Here is a 15,747-nt window from a genome sequence, read left to right on the forward strand (position 1 = left end):
TAAATGTAAATGGATAACTTTAAAAAACCTATTAGGGAATTATAGGAATAATTTAATGGCAATTAAAAGAAAGAATTTGGACATGATGCAGTGATATCGACATACTCTAGTGAGAGAATACATCTGTAAGCAATTTTGGAAACTCTTAAAAAGCATAATTTCTTTTTAACAATTTGTTTTTACTGTCTTCTTCTTCTTATTTTTTTTCTTCTTATTATTTTTAAACTTATTTATTTTTAAAATTATTTTCTTTGTTGTAATTTTCTATAGGGAATCTGTATGCAGGAAAACCTCAATTTATAAAAAAATAATTATTTACAAAGGTATTTGTAAAGTTATTGATACCATCCAAAAATTAAAAACCAAAATGTATAATCATGAAAGGCTTAATCACTCAAATGGAATATTATATAATAGCAAATAAATGGTATTTATTAAAAAAAATCTACAATGATTATTTAAAAGTGATAATTGGGAGGAATCAAAATACTAACTGTAGTGATTGCTACATAGTAAAAACATGACTAGTGTATAGGCTGGAAAGTAATACACCAAAACACTGACAATACATAGCTTTGCTTGATAGGATAAGTAATGATTTTTACTTTTTCATTCCATTTTCTATACTTTCAAAATTTGAATCTTGTTTGATATAAAGTAGTTCTAATCCATCACTTTCTGTAAATTCTCTAAAATTCCTTCTAGCTCTGAAGTTTAGTGACCCTGGTTCAGTCACCTCTACTTCACAGTGGGAAGGCAGAAATGGGCTCCTGACTGGTTATACTGTTTGCCTTGTATTCTTTTTCCTCTATCAATAGTTCTTACTGTGTATGATGAATGTACAAAGCATTCCATGTACATTAGTCTATCCATTCCTCATAATAACATCCTGATAGTATCCATATTTTATAGGCAAGAAAAGTGGTACTTGAAGACATTAAGTAGCTTACTGAAGCTCAGTCAGAGAGATTTAATGAAAGAACTGAATTTCAAAGCCAGATTAGTTTGAGGCTGGAACATAGTCTTTTAAAGATTACTTCATAATGGCTACCACCTCCTCCAAATTCCTCTTGTGGACAAGCAGTCAGATCAAATGTATGGAATTTTCACATTACTCACTTGCTCAAAAGCCTCAGTAGTTATTTGCTAATAAAATAACCTACACAATGAATTTAGGCATTCAAAATCTGCTTTCTAAACCAGAACTCTCCTTCTAGGTTTATTTCTCATCATACTGTAGATGATTCTCTCCTTTCTTCCATGAATTTGTCCATCTGTCTGTCCCTCTATCCATCTGTCTAGGCACAAGTATGGCTTAAATATATTTGAGGAAATAACTGTAATTCATCTTGAAAACAGCAAAGTGGAAAAGAAAGAAATTCTGATATCTATAGTCAAAGGACTGGTGTACTTTTAAGAATTTCATTTATTTATTTTTGGCTGTGCTGGGTCTTCACTGCTGCTTGGGCTTTTCTCTAGTTGCAGCAAGCAGGGGCTGTTTTCTGGCTGCAGTGTGCAAGCTTTTCATTGTGGTGGCTTCTCTAGTTCACAGCAAAGGCTCTAGAGTGCATGGGCTTAGTAGTTGTGGCTCGTGGGCTCTAAAGCACAGGCTGAGTTGTTGTGGTGCATGGGTTTAGTTGCTCCATGGCATATGTGATTTTCCCAGACTAGAGATCAAACCTGTGTCTCCTACATTGGCAGGTGAATTTTTTACCACTGAGTCACCAGGAAAGGATGGCTGTATTTTTTAAAAAAAATTTACAGGACCTCTTAGAGAGCATTCTGTATGAACTGAGAAACATCACTGATTTGAGTTGTCATTGGATTTTAACCATTTACTTATGCTAGCCCAACAAGATTAAGAAGAAAGAAATTTTGAAGTCAAAGCAATAATTTTCCTACCTGTGGGGAGGTAAATAAGGTGAAGAGAGGAGATTCGATCCTTGGATCTGAGGTTTCCTGGAATTCAGTCATGTGTTCTTCTATGTTTACATTATCTGGAGCTCATGAAACCCTCTAATAACTGTCATGGGAACAGCAGAATAGTCTGGGCAATGGCATGGAGACCTTGGGAAGCCTTATCATTTGTCCTGTATCAAACTTGAAAGTGAAAAAAGTGAAAGTGAAAACCACTAAGTTGTGTCTGACTCTTTGTTACCCCATGCACTGTAGCCCGCCAGGCTCCTCTGTTTACGGTGATTTTCCAGGCAAAAACAGTGGAGTGGGTTGCCATGTCCTCCTCCAGGGGATCTTTCCAACCCAGGGATTGAACCCAGATTTCTGGCACTGCAGTCAGGTTCTTTACAGTCTGAGCCACTAGGGAAGCCAAAGAATACTGGGGTGGGTAGCGTATCTCTTCTCCAGGGGATCCTTCTGACCCAGAAATCTAACCAGGGTCTCTTGCACCGCAGACAGATTCTTTACCAGCTGAGCTCTCAGGGAAGCCCAAACCTAATACTACAAATTCAGTTTGCATGTACTGAGGCTCAACAAACTTTGTCCTAGACTTGCTACTTAAAGTGTGATCTGAAGACCAGTGGCACCAACATCACCAGTAAGTTTGTTAGAAACTTACACTATCCAGTCCTATCCCAACCCTAATGGAACAGAATTCGTATCTTGGCAAATCTTTAGGTGCTTTGTATGCATAGTAAATTTGAGAAGCACTGTTCTAGAACACATACTGCAGTGGGTAGCCATTCCTTTCTCCAGGGGATCTTCCCGACCCAGGGATCGAACCTGGGTCTCCTTGCAGGCAGATTCTTTCCTGTCTGAGCCACCAGATAAGCCCTCTCTAGAGCACATTGCATTTTATAAAAACCTGCTGAACACAAGATGGCAGTGTTTCCTATTTTTTTCAGATGCTTTCTCAGATTTGAGAGAAAGTTCACTTTAGAGTTGAATTAGGTCAGTGTGTGTATGTAAAGGACTGAACAGGCTCGTCATGGATTAGTTGGGTAGGAGGTGGAGACTTCCTCCAATAGAAGAACCCCAGTAATACTTGCCAAACTAAAGAGAGTAGCTCTCTGACTGAGGAGGCTGAGTCCACCTTTCAAGCCACAGTTGGGGAGAAGAATGCTACAGCTCCTGGGAGTTGTTAGTGATTTTGTGGCTTCCACTGGGCTGTGAGTTAGAAGCTTCCTGGTGATGAAGAGAAAGAGATCCAGGGACACAGCCCACATGAAGGAGTGAGGAGGATCAGGATCCACTCTGCTTCATCTTTGGTTATACCTGGGGTTGTGGGAAGAAAATAAAACTCTTAAGAGTGTTAGTGTCAACCTCCTGTATGTGGTCTAGTGTTTCCGTCTAGGGATGAACAGCCAAAAGATGGAACAGAATCCTTAGTCCCTGGGCTTTCGGGAGGGTGAAAAGGCCATTGTGACCTGTAACTGAACAAATTATTTTCCAATATCTTTATGGTGGTACCGACAAGATTTGGGAAGAGGCTTGGTTGTCTTGATCCTAATACATGAAAGCGAGTATGAGAAACAGAAGACTGAGGGCGACCTCTGACACCAGGCTCAGACAGGGCTCCTTTTATATCACAGCCTCCCAGCCTGCATCTCAGCCACCTACCTCTGTACTATACCAGATGCTCAGCAGGGCCCTGCCATCAGCTGCCTATACCCAAGTCCTGCCAACCATTTACAGCAAACAGAGCTGCTGCCTGAGTAACCCACAAAGGCTTAGAAAACAAGATGAGGGTTACTTAAAGGGCCAAAGGGTGTGAGATAGAGCACTGGATTGACCACATATGGGGGGTCCATTTTATAGTCTCAGCACTACTGATACTGACTGTGTGACTTGGGGAAACAGAGAGGACTTTGGTCTCTAGGCCCTGACAAGTTTTCTCCACCAGAGCTAGCCCCATTCTTTGTAGATGTCTCTGGTGATAGTGCTCTTTCTGGCCCTTCCAAGCCCTTTATCTCATAGGGGAACAAAATTTGCCACTCAAAAATATATCTTTGGCATGAGGATTAGTTTAGGTTAGTTATTTTTTTTTCCTTTATTTATTTATTTATTTTTTCAGTGGGTTTTGTCATACATTGATATGAATCAGCCATAGATTTACACGTATTCCCCATCCCGATCCCCCCTCCCACCTCCCTCTCCACCCGATTCCTCTGGGTCTTCCCAGTGCACCAGGCCCGAGCACTTGTCTCATGCATCCCACCTGGGCTGGTGATCTGTTTCACCATAGATAATACACATGCTGTTCTTTCGAAACATCCCACCCTCACCTTCTCCCACAGAGTTCAAAAGTCTGTTCTGTACTTCTGTGTCTCTTTTTCTGTTTTGCATATAGGGTTATCGTTACCATCTTTCTAAATTCCATATATATGTGTTAGTATGCTGTAATGTTCTTTATCTTTCTGGCTTACTTCACTCTGTATAATGGGCTCCAGTTTCATCCATCTCATTAGAACTGATTCAAATGAATTCTTTTTAATGGCTGAGTAATATTCCATGGTGTATATGTACCACAGCTTCCTTATCCATTCATCTGCTGATGGGCATCTAGGTTGCTTCCATGTCCTGGCTATTATAAACAGTGCTGCGATGAACATTGGGGTGCACGTGTCTCTTTCAGATCTGGTTTCCTCGGTGTGTATGCCCAGAAGTGGGATTGCTGGTTCATATGGCAGTTCTATTTCCAGTTTTTTAAGAAATCTCCACACTGTTCTCCATAGCGGCTGTACTAGTTTGCATTTCCACCAACAGTGTAAGAGGGTTCCCTTTTCTCCACACCCTCTCCAGCATTTATTGCTTGTAGACTTTTGGAAAGCAGCCATCCTGACTGGCGTGTAATGGTACCTCATTGTGCTTTTGATTTGCATTTCTCTGATAATGAGTGATGTTGAGCATCTTTTCATGTGTTTGTTAGCCATCTGTATGTCTTCTTTGGAGGAATGTCTGTTTAGTTCTCTGGCCCATTTTTTGATTGGGTCATTTATTTTCCTGGAATTGAGCTTCAAGAGTTGCTTGTATATTTTTGAGATTAATTTTTTGTCTGTTTCTTCATTTGCTATTATTTTCTCCCAATCTGACGGCTGTCTTTTCACCTTACTTATAGTTTCCTTTGCTGTGCAAAAGCTTTTAAGTTTCATTAGATCCCATTTGTTTATTTTTGCTTTTGTTTCTAATATTCTGGGAGGTGGGTCATAGAGGATCCTGCTGTGATTTATGTCGGAGAGTGTTTTGCCTATGTTCTCCTCTAGGAGTTTTATAGTTTCTGGTCTTACATTTAGCTCTTTAATCCATTTTGAGTTTATTTTTGTGTATGGTGTTAGAAAGTGTTCTAGTTTCATTCTTTTTTTTTTTTTTTCATTTATTTACTTATTTTTTTTTAAATTTTTTTATTAGTTGGAGGCTAATTACTTCACAACATTTCAGTGGGTTTTGTCATACATTGACATGAATCAGCAATAGATTTACACTTATTCCCCATCCCGATCCCCCCTCCCACCTCCCTCTCCACCCGATTCCTCTGGGTCTTCCCAGTGCACCAGGCCCGAGCACTTGTCTCATGCATCCCACCTGGGCTGGTGATCTGTTTCACCATAGATAGTATACATGCTGTTCTTTTGAAACATCCCACCCTCACCTTCTCCCACAGAGTTCAAAAGTCTGTTCTGTACTTCTGTGTCTCTTTTTCTGTTTTGCATATAGGGTTATCGTTACCATCTTTCTAAATTCCATATATATGTGTTAGTATGCTGTAATGTTCTTTATCTTTCTGGCTTACTTCACTCTGTATAATGGGTTCCAGTTTCATCCATCTCATTAGGACTGATTCAAATGAATTCTTTTTGACGGCTGAGTAATATTCCATGGTGTATATGTACCACAGCTTCCTTATCCATTCATCTGCTGATGGGCATCTAGGTTGCTTCCATGTCCTGGCTATTATAAACAGTGCTGCGATGAACACTGGGGTGCACGTGTCTCTTTCAGATCTGGTTTCCTCGGTGTGTATGCCCAGAAGTGGGATTGCTGGTTCATATGGCAGTTCTATTTCCAGTTTTTTAAGGAATCTCCACACTGTTTTCCATAGTGGCTGTACTAGTTTGCATTCCCACCAACAGTGTAAGAGGGTTCCCTTTTCTCCACACCCTCTCCAGCATTCATTGCTTGTAGACTTTTGGAAAGCAGCCATCCTGACTGGCGTGTAATGGTACCTCATTGTGGTTTTGATTTGCATTTCTCTAATGATGAGTGATGTTGAGCATCTTTTCATGTGTTTGTTAGCCATCTCTATGTCTTCTTTGGAGAAATGTCTGTTTAGTTCTTTGGCCCATTTTTTGATTGGGTCATTAATTTTTCTGGAATTGAGCTTCAGGAGTTGCTTGTATATTTTTGAGATTAATCCTTTGTCTGTTTCTTCATTTGCTATTATTTTCTCCCAATCTGATGGCTGTCTTTTCACCTTACTTATAGTTTCCTTTGTAGTGCAAAAGCTTTTAAGTTTCATTAGATCCCATTTGTTTAGTTTTGCTTTTATTTCCAATATTCTGGGAGGTGGCTCATAGAGGATCTTGCTGTGATTTATGTCGGAGAGTGTTTTGCCTATGTTCTCCTCTAGGAGTTTTATAGTTTCTGGTCTTACATTTAGATCTTTAATCCATTTTGAGTTTATTTTTGTGTATGGTGTTAGGAAGTGTTCTAGTTTCATTCTTTTACAAGTGGTTGACCAGTTTTCCCAGCACCACTTGTTAAAGAGGTTGTCTTTTTTCCATTGTATATCCTTGCCTCCTTTGTCAAAGATAAGGTGTCCATAGGTTCGTGGATTTATCTCTGGGCTTTCTATTCTGTTCCATTGGTCTATATTTCTGTCTTTGTGCCAGTACCATACTGTCTTGATGACTGTGGCTTTGTAGTAGAGTCTGAAGTCAGGCAGGTTGATTCCTCCAGTTCCATTCTTCTTTCTCAAGATTACTTTGGCTATTCGAGGTTTTTTGTATTTCCATGCAAATTGTGAAATTCTTTGGTCTAGTTCTGTGAAAAATACTGTTGGTAGCTTGATAGGGATTGCATTGAATCTATAGATTGCTTTGGGTAGAATAGCCATTTTGACAATATTGATTCTTCCAATCCAGGAACACCGTATATTTCTCCATCTGTTTGTGTCCTCTTTGATTTCTTTCATCAGTGTTTTATAGTTTTCTATGTATAGGTCTTTCGTTTCTTTAGGTAGATATACTCCTAAGTATCTTATTCTTTTTGTTGCAATGGTGAATGGTATTGTTTCCTTAATTTCTCTTTCTGTTTTTTCATTGTTAGTATATAGGAATGCAAGGGATTTCTGTGTGTTAATTTTATATCCTGCAACTTTACTATGTTCATTGATTAGCTCTAGTAATTTTCTGGAAGAGTCTTTAGGGTTTTCTATGTAGAGGATCATGTCATCTGCAAACAGCGAGAGTTTCACTTCTTCTTTTCCAATCTGGATTCCTTTTACTTCTTTTTCTGCTCTGATTGCTGTGGCCAACACTTCCAAAACTATGTTGAATAGTAGTGGTGAGAGTGGGCACCCTTGTCTTGTTCCTGATTTTAGGGGAAATGCTTTCAATTTTTCACCATTTAGGGTGATACTTGCTGTGGGTTTGTCATATATAGCTTTTATTATGTTGAGGTATGTTCCTTCTATTCCTGCTTTTTGGAGAGTTTTAATCATAAATGGGTGTTGAATTTTGTCAAAGGCTTTCTCTGCATCTATTGAGATAATTAGGTTAGTTATTTTGAAAGCCCAAAAGACTCCTGAAGAATTTTTGATCTTTCTTTAACTGCCTAAAATGTAAATAGAGGACCTGTTCCAGGAAGGAAGCCATCACCATAGATAATTATATATGAAATGTAGACAGGAACCAAGAAAAGTCTATTTGTTAAAGTTCCTCTCTGTGTCCCATTGTTTTTGTGTCTTATTGTCTCTAGATGGCCCAACAAGCATTTGTTTATCAAAATTTGTTTTTCCATCTCCATGTGAATTGCCATCCGCCCTTTTGAAGTCCCAAATCACCACCCTCAACATCCTTTTTTGTCTTTAGTTGAAGACCATATTTAAGATGAGAGTCTCTGCCATTTTACTCAGTTCTCCTAGGTCTCTTCCAAGTATACATGTTATTAAACTTTTGTTTGATTTTCTCCTGTTAATTTGTCTCATGTCAGTTTAATTCTTAGGCCAGCCAGAAGAACCTAAGAGGATACAGCAATTTTTTTTTATTTCTGAAAATCTAAATTCTTTTAGGCAGAAAAAGGGGAGATTTAAAAGAAAGACTTACTGAGACTTCTGTTTCTTAAAAGCAATTAGTCCAAAATAAATCTCAAGCCAATGAGATATATATTCTTTAGGGTGGCAAGATTTGTTCCCCCATAGGCTTAAATATATGATTTCTCAAGCTTGTCTTAGCCCTGAATTTCAAACAGTCTAATTTTTCAGAGTACAAAACAAACAAAATATGCCTAAAAATACCTGAGAACTTGAAAAGTTTTTCATTTTGTTTGTGTCAACTAAAAAAGATGTACAACTTGAGAGTTGTGAGTTAAGTTATATTTGGGGCAAAATGAGGACTGCAGCCCGGGAGGTAGCACCTCAGATAGCTCTGAGAGGCCACTCCAAAGTAGCAGTGGGGGAAACTCAATATATAAGGTTTTGGTGAAGGAGGAGTTCAATACCATGAAGCACTTAATTTACAAAATGTTTTTTTGTTAGTCATGAGGATCTGATGTCACCAAGAAGGGATTTAGTGCTTCTCTAGATATGAAGAGATGCAAGGATTGAGATCATTAAATCTGTTCCTAAAAGCATCCAACTATCTAAAGACCCGTCCCACCAGATTTTCTGGTGCACAGACTGCCTCACTCCATCCTGAACTCCCTCAGGGATTGTTGAAGGTCAACAGCTATAGCAGCATGGGATTCAATTTCCATAGAGGCAGATGACAAATGCCTTTGTTGTTCAGTCATTGGCAATGCTCTTGGTAACTGCCAGTTTGTAGTTGACACTTGTTTTTAAACAAGAAATATTGATTCTGCCCAGTTTTTTGTGACTAAGGCAGAACAGGATGAGAAATACACAAGGTTAAATGCATTTTTCTCTCTTTTAAAATATTTCTCCTGAATATAAAATGTATATTCCTTTAGATGAAAAAATATTCCAAAAATTTGAGACTTCTAAAATGAACACAAAATAAAAGATGATGACAAAGAGATAATGATGATGATATTAACAAATTGAGCCATATTCTGTTATTACTCATTTTGTGAACAGAAGACTGAAACCAAGCAAGACCCTGTGAGGCTCCTGAGCACAAAAGACTTTCTGAATCCTCTTCCCTGAGTTCCAAAGGGCAGGTTCAAACAGTTGCTAATCTGGGAAGGGAGGGGATGCTGAGACAAGGGAGGAGCAGTCAACAAACAATAAGACAGCCGTGGGGGCAGGGTCCTGGTTTCCCCTCAAGGGATATACATAACATTATCTTTGAACTCTTCTGCAGAGCTAAAGTGAAAGTGAAGTGAAGTAGCTCAGTCGTGTCCGACTCTTTGTGACCCCTTGGACTGTAGCCTACCAGACGCCTCCCTCCATGGGATTCTCCAGGCAAGAATACTGGAGTGGGTTGCCATTTCCTTCTCCAGGGGATCTTCCCAACACAGGGATCAAACCTGGGTCTCCTGCATTTCAGGCAGACGCTTTAACCTCTGAGCCACCAAACCCCCAGCAAATGTTGCACCTGTTGAAGCACTCTTCAATTTAGAGAAGGTCACATTTTGTCCATCATCACCTGATGCCAGGTGATCTCTGGACTGAAAGAATGTGGGTCCTGAATTCACCCTCATCCTTATCAGCAACCCTTACAGCCTCCTCCCCACTTCTTCCCCCAACCTCCCTCTCCAGGGTTGAGACACAGTTTTGAGGGCTCTAGCTCCTTGTGGCCTCCTTTGCCTGGTAAAGCAATAAAATTATTCTTTTCTACTTTCTACTTCATACAAGACTTGGTCTCTGAGATCTAATTTGGTATTGGGGTACAAAGGCTGGATTAAGCATCAGTTCAGTCCAGTCCCTCAGTGGTGTCTGACTCTTTGCGACCCCATGAACCACAGCACGCCAGGCCTCCCTGTCCATCACCCACTCCCGGAGTCCACCAAAACCCATGTCCATTGAGCCGGTGATGCCATCTGTCAGGCGAGTGTATGCTCCTTGGTTCTTTGTCTCGTCACAACAAAGATTTGGAGTGACGGACATTAAAGCCCCCTCAGCGTGTCACAGCTCTCGGGTCTTGGACAGACCGTGTTATAGCTCTTAGACAAATCAGTGTTACAGCTCAGTGTTACAACTCCACTTTATTTAGAAGATAGAAGGAAAATCCATCTTCGAGGCTTGAGGGCACGTCGATCTAAAGATGTGAAAAGAAGAGCGCCCCATCACGCGGGGGAGAGAGAAAGAGAAAGAAAGAAAGAGCGAGCAAGCGCACGCAGGCGTGGGAGAGAGAGAGAGAGAAGAAAAGAGAGAGAGAGAGAACACTTTGGCTCCTCTTTTTATATGTTTTTTTCTTCCCCCTGGGCCTGCCCTATGCAAATTGGGCTTAGTCAGGAGTGCTGTTCTACCTGAAGTCCTCACTCTGGTCCTCGGACGTTCCTTCGACCTTCCTTTGTTCTATTTTCACGGGCTTTTCCCTTCCTTGTCTTTTAGTCACTGCCATCTTGTACTCCTTTCCCCTATTCTAACTACCTAACACATCCAACCATCTCATCCTCTGTCATCCCCTTCTCCTCCTGCCCTCAATCTTTCCCAGCATCAAGGTCTTTTCCAATGAGTCAGCTCTTTGCATCAGGTGGCCAAAGTATTGGAGTTTCAGCTTCAACATCAGTCCTTCCAATGAACACCCAGGACTGATCTCCTTTAGGATGCCCTGGTTGGATCTCCTTGCAGTCCAAGGGACTCTCAAGAGTCTTCTCCAATACCACAGTTCAAAAGCATCAATTCTTTGGCGCTCAGCTTTTTTTATAGTCCAACTCTCACATCCATTCGCGACTACTGGAAAAACCATAGCTTTGACTAGATGGACCTGTCGGCAAAGTAATGTCTCTGCTTTTTAATATGCTGTCTAGGTTTGTCATAGCTTTTCTTCCAAGGAGCAAGCATCTTTTAATTTCATGGCTGCAGTCACCATCCACAGTGATTTTGAAGCCCAAGAAAATAAAGTCTGTCACTGTTTCCATTATTTCCCCATCTGTTTGCCATGAAGTAATGGGACCAAATGCCATGATCTTAGTTTTCTGAATGTTGAGTTTTAAGCCAGCTTTTTCACTCTCCTCTTTCACTTTCATCAAGAGGGTCTTTGGTTTCTCTTTGCTTTATGCCATAAGGGTGATGTCATTTGCATATCTGAGGTTATTGGTATTTCTCCCAGTAGTCTTGATTCCAGCTTGTGCAAATAGATGGGGAAACAATGGAAACAGTGACAGACTTTATTTTGGGGGACTCCAAAAGCACTGCAGATGGTGACTGCAGCCATGAAATTAAAAGACACTTGCTCCTTGGAAGAAAAGCTATGGCCAACATAGACAGCATATTAAAAAGCAGAGATGCTACTTTGTTGACAAAGGTCTGTCTTGTCAAAGCTATGGTTTTTCAAGTATTCATGTATGGATGTGAGAATTGCACCATAAAGAAAGCTGAATATCGAAGAATTGATGTTTTTGAACTGTGGTGTTGGAGAAGATTCTTGAGAGTCCTTTGGCCTGCAAGGAAATCCAACCAGTCAGTCCTAAAGGAAATCAGTCCTGAATATTTGTCGGAAGGTTGATGCTGAAACTGGAGCTCCAATACTTTGTCCACTTGATGGGAAGAGCTAACCCATTAGAAAAGACTCTGTTGCTGGGAAAGATTGAGGGCAGGAGGAGAAGGGGATGACAGAGGATGGTGGCATCACCGACTCAGTGGCATCACCGGCTGAATGGACATGAATTTGAGCAAGCTCCAGGAGTTGGTGATGGACAGGGAAGCCCTGCGTACTGCAGTCCATGGGGTCACAAAGAGTCGGACACGACAGAGCAACTGAAAAGACTGACTGACTCGGTGACCTAGTGGTTTTCCCTAATGTGTTCAATTTAAGTCTCCATTTCACAATAAGCAGTTCATGATCTGATCCACAGTCAGCTCATGGTCTTATTTTTTCAGACTGCCAGAGCTTCTCCATCTTCAGGTGCAAAGAATATAGTCAATCTGATGGCAGCATTGACCATCTGGTGATGTCCATGTGTAGAGTTGTCTCTTGCATTGTTGGAAGAGGGTGTTTGCTATGACCAGTGTGTTCTATTGGCAAAACTCTGTTAGCCTTTGCTCTGCTTCATTTTGTACTCCAAGGCCAAACTTGTCCAGGTAGCTTTTGACTTCCTACTTTTGCATTCCAGTACCCTATGATGAAAAGAACTAGAACAGAACCTTCTGGAAGCTGTTCAGCTTCAGCTTCTTTGGCATTAGTGGTTGGGGCATAGACTTGCATCATGGTGATATTGAATGGTTTGCTTTGGAAACAAATCAAGATAATCCTGTCATTTTTGAGATTGCACCCAAGTTCTGCATTTTGAATTCTTTTGTTGACTATGAGGGCTACTCCATTTCTTCTAAGCGATTTTTGCCCACAGTAGTAGATATAATGGTCATCTGAATTAAGTTCTCCCATTCCTGTCCATTTTAGTTCACTGATTCCTAAAATGTTGGTATTCACTCTTGCCATCTCCTGTTTGACCACTTCCAATTTACCTTGATTCATGGACCTGAGATTCCAGGTTTCTATGCAATATTATTCTTTACAGCATCAGACTTTACTTTTACCACCAGACACATTCACAACTGGGCATTGTTTCTCCTTTGGCTTAGCCACTTCATTCTTTCTTTATCCACTTTTCTCCAGTAAGTGTATTGGGCACCTACCAACCTGGGGAGTTTATTTTTCAGTGTCATATCTTTTTGCCTTTTCATATTGTTCAATGGGGTTCTCAAGGCAGGAATACTCAAGTGTTTTGCCATTCCCTTCTCCAGGGGACCACATTTTGTCAGAACTCTCCACCATGACCCATCCATCGTGGGTGGCCCTACACGGCATGTCTCATAGTTTCACTGAGGTAGACATGGTCGTGTCCACTAATGACTAGATTTGTCTTATTGGTGTTCCTCTGATTTTTCTGTAAAACGTGCTTGTATGACATTTCAGCGGATCACAAAGGGGCCAAAAATGGCTAAGTAAGAAAAAGTGGGGCTTCCCTGGTGGTCCAGTGGTTGAGAGTTTGCTTTCCAATGTTGGACTCATGGGTTTGGTCCCTAGTCTGAGGACTAAGATCCCACATGCCTTGGGGCAACTAGAGAAACTGTGTGCCATGCCTAGAGAAACCCCTGCATTGCAACTACAGAGCCCTCACAATCTAGAGCCCATGCTCTGTAAGAAGAGAAGCCAGTGAGCCACAAGTAGAGAAAACCCGCATGCCACAAAGAAGATCCAATTCAGCCAAAAGTTAGAAAAGAAAAAAATTTGAACAGTTTGCAGATATGTGGTATGAGCTTCCATGTTAGGCTGTGTACTGGGAAAAAAAATAAGCTTGTGAAAAATACCAAATGCTCTTTAGATTTACAAAGGACTATTTTGAAAGCTGGGCTTCTCTGGTGGCTCAGTGATAAAAGAATCAGCCTGCAAATGCAAGAGATGCAGGTTTGATTGCTGGGTTGGGAAGATCCCCTGGAAAAGGTAATGGCAACCCACTCCAGTATTCTTGCTTGGGAAATCCCATAGACAGAGGAGCCTGAAGGGCTATAGTCCATGAGGTCACAAAAGAGTTGTACATGACTTAGCAACTAAACGACAACAACAAGAGCATCTTGAAAGCTCACAGGCGTCATAAAAATAAAGCAGAAATGAAGATGTGTGACTGACTTTTGACAGAACAGGTTAGCATTCCTCTGAGTATAGCATTTTGCCCACAAGGGGGTGCATCTTCCTAAAACATACATGTTTCCTGCTGAAATTCTGACCTCACCGTCATCTGTTCACTGTGACCTTAACTTTTTCTCACACTAAGCAATCAAGACTCAAAGACAACAGAGACTCTAAGGATGAACTCTCCTCCAGGATCAGTGATTGTGCTATTCTTAATGTTTGGTAAGTAAAATGGTACCTAGAGCTTAGAATCTTTTGTTTCATTATGGTGGTATAATCTTTAACCGCAGTTTTCACTAGGGGGTAGAGCCCTGTATTATGCCAAGGTAACCAGAACTATTTTTTTTTTTTTTTTGCCCCAGGAGGAAGCAATGGAGACTCGGTGACTCAGCCAAAAGGCCAAGTGACCCTCTTAGAGGGGGAGTCTCTGACTGTGAACTGCTCCTATGAAACCAAACAGTACCCTGCCCTTTCCTGGTATGTCCAGTATTCTGGAGAAGGTCCACAGCTCCTTCTGAGAGCCCACAGGGACAACGAGAAGGGAAGCGGCAAAGGTTTTGAAGCCACATACAATACAGAAACCACCTCCTTCCACTTGGAGAAAGCCTCAGTCCAAGAGTCAGACTCGGCTGTGTACTACTGTGCTCTGAGTGACACAGTGACAGAAACTACAGGTGGAGCTGAGCACAAACTCTGAGCAGCAGTGGGACCTGGATGCTGAGTGTCTGACCTTATGATCCACTTTGGTTTAGGAGCCAGGAGGTAGGCTACTGTGTTGTCACCCAATACCTACCCCCGGACTCTCGCTAGTGTGAAAGTGAAGTGAAGTCGCTCAGTCGTGTCCAACTCTTTGCGACCCCATGGACTGTAGCCTACCAGGCTTCTCCGTCCATTGGATTTTCCAGACAAGAATACTGTAGTGGTTTGCCATTTCCTTCTTGCTGGTGTGAGAGTCTCCCAAATCAAGTCTAAGAAGACAGCAGAAAAATAAGTAAACATGCCTCACACAAGATGCCTTAATGATGAGAGTCGGTCACCATAGTTCCTTAATCAGGGATGAAATTTGTAATTTTACAAGTATAAGATCTCCAATGAATGAAATGGTCTATATGTTATCCTTGCATAAAGTTCTAACCCCCTGACTGTGCCCCAGATCATCTAGGGAAGTATTGTATTTAAAGGTACACCTGCAATAGACGAGATTGCAAATACTCAATGGCTCTCTGGTATCTAGGGCAAGAAGAGGTGATTTCTAGAGAAACTTCATCCCAAGAAACATTAGCCTCTTAAAGGAAGGAAGAAATTTAAGAAAGAAAGGGGGAGGAGGGAGTCCTATGTATGACCACACACATGGCAAGTAAAGACAGAACATTTCTTACAGCTTATTTTGGGGGGAGTTACATGTTAGACACAAACTGATGTTCTCCATACATATTAAAACAGAACTGCTACATTCACTGTGATTAGAATAGTGCCTGCATCATAGTAAAATCTCTTCGTATATTTGTTAAATTAATGAATGGGCTGGAAAACCCATTACTGTTACCACAAAAAGGCTACCATTTTTTTCATTAAGAAAATGTATTCAATAAAGACTTATTTGTGCCTACTCAGTATCAGATCATAATCTAAGAGACAGTACAGAGAACATACAAAATCTGCTGCCCTGTTAGAGCTTATATGCTGATAGAGGTCTTACTCCTTGCCACACACACTGTTTCTAAGTCTTTAATGTACACCAAATCATTTAATTCTCTCAAACGCTGGTATATATATTTCCATGGCAGTCTCATAAATGAAGATACTGAGGCACAAA

At 40.9% G+C, this 15,747-nt stretch overlaps 1 gene segment (V, D, J or C); it reads left to right on the forward strand.

The window, feature by feature from the left end:
- Positions 1 to 13,235: 13,235 nt before the first annotated feature.
- On the forward strand, positions 13,236 to 14,628 carry LOC122705692. The segment is given in 3 exon segments: positions 13,236 to 13,243; positions 14,074 to 14,153; positions 14,294 to 14,628. Coding segments are annotated over 3 exon segments (423 nt in total).
- Positions 14,629 to 15,747: the final 1,119 nt, after the last annotated feature.

This window comes from Cervus elaphus, chromosome 12 (assembly GCF_910594005.1).
Source record: "Cervus elaphus chromosome 12, mCerEla1.1, whole genome shotgun sequence".
Taxonomy (NCBI): domain Eukaryota; kingdom Metazoa; phylum Chordata; class Mammalia; order Artiodactyla; family Cervidae; genus Cervus; species Cervus elaphus.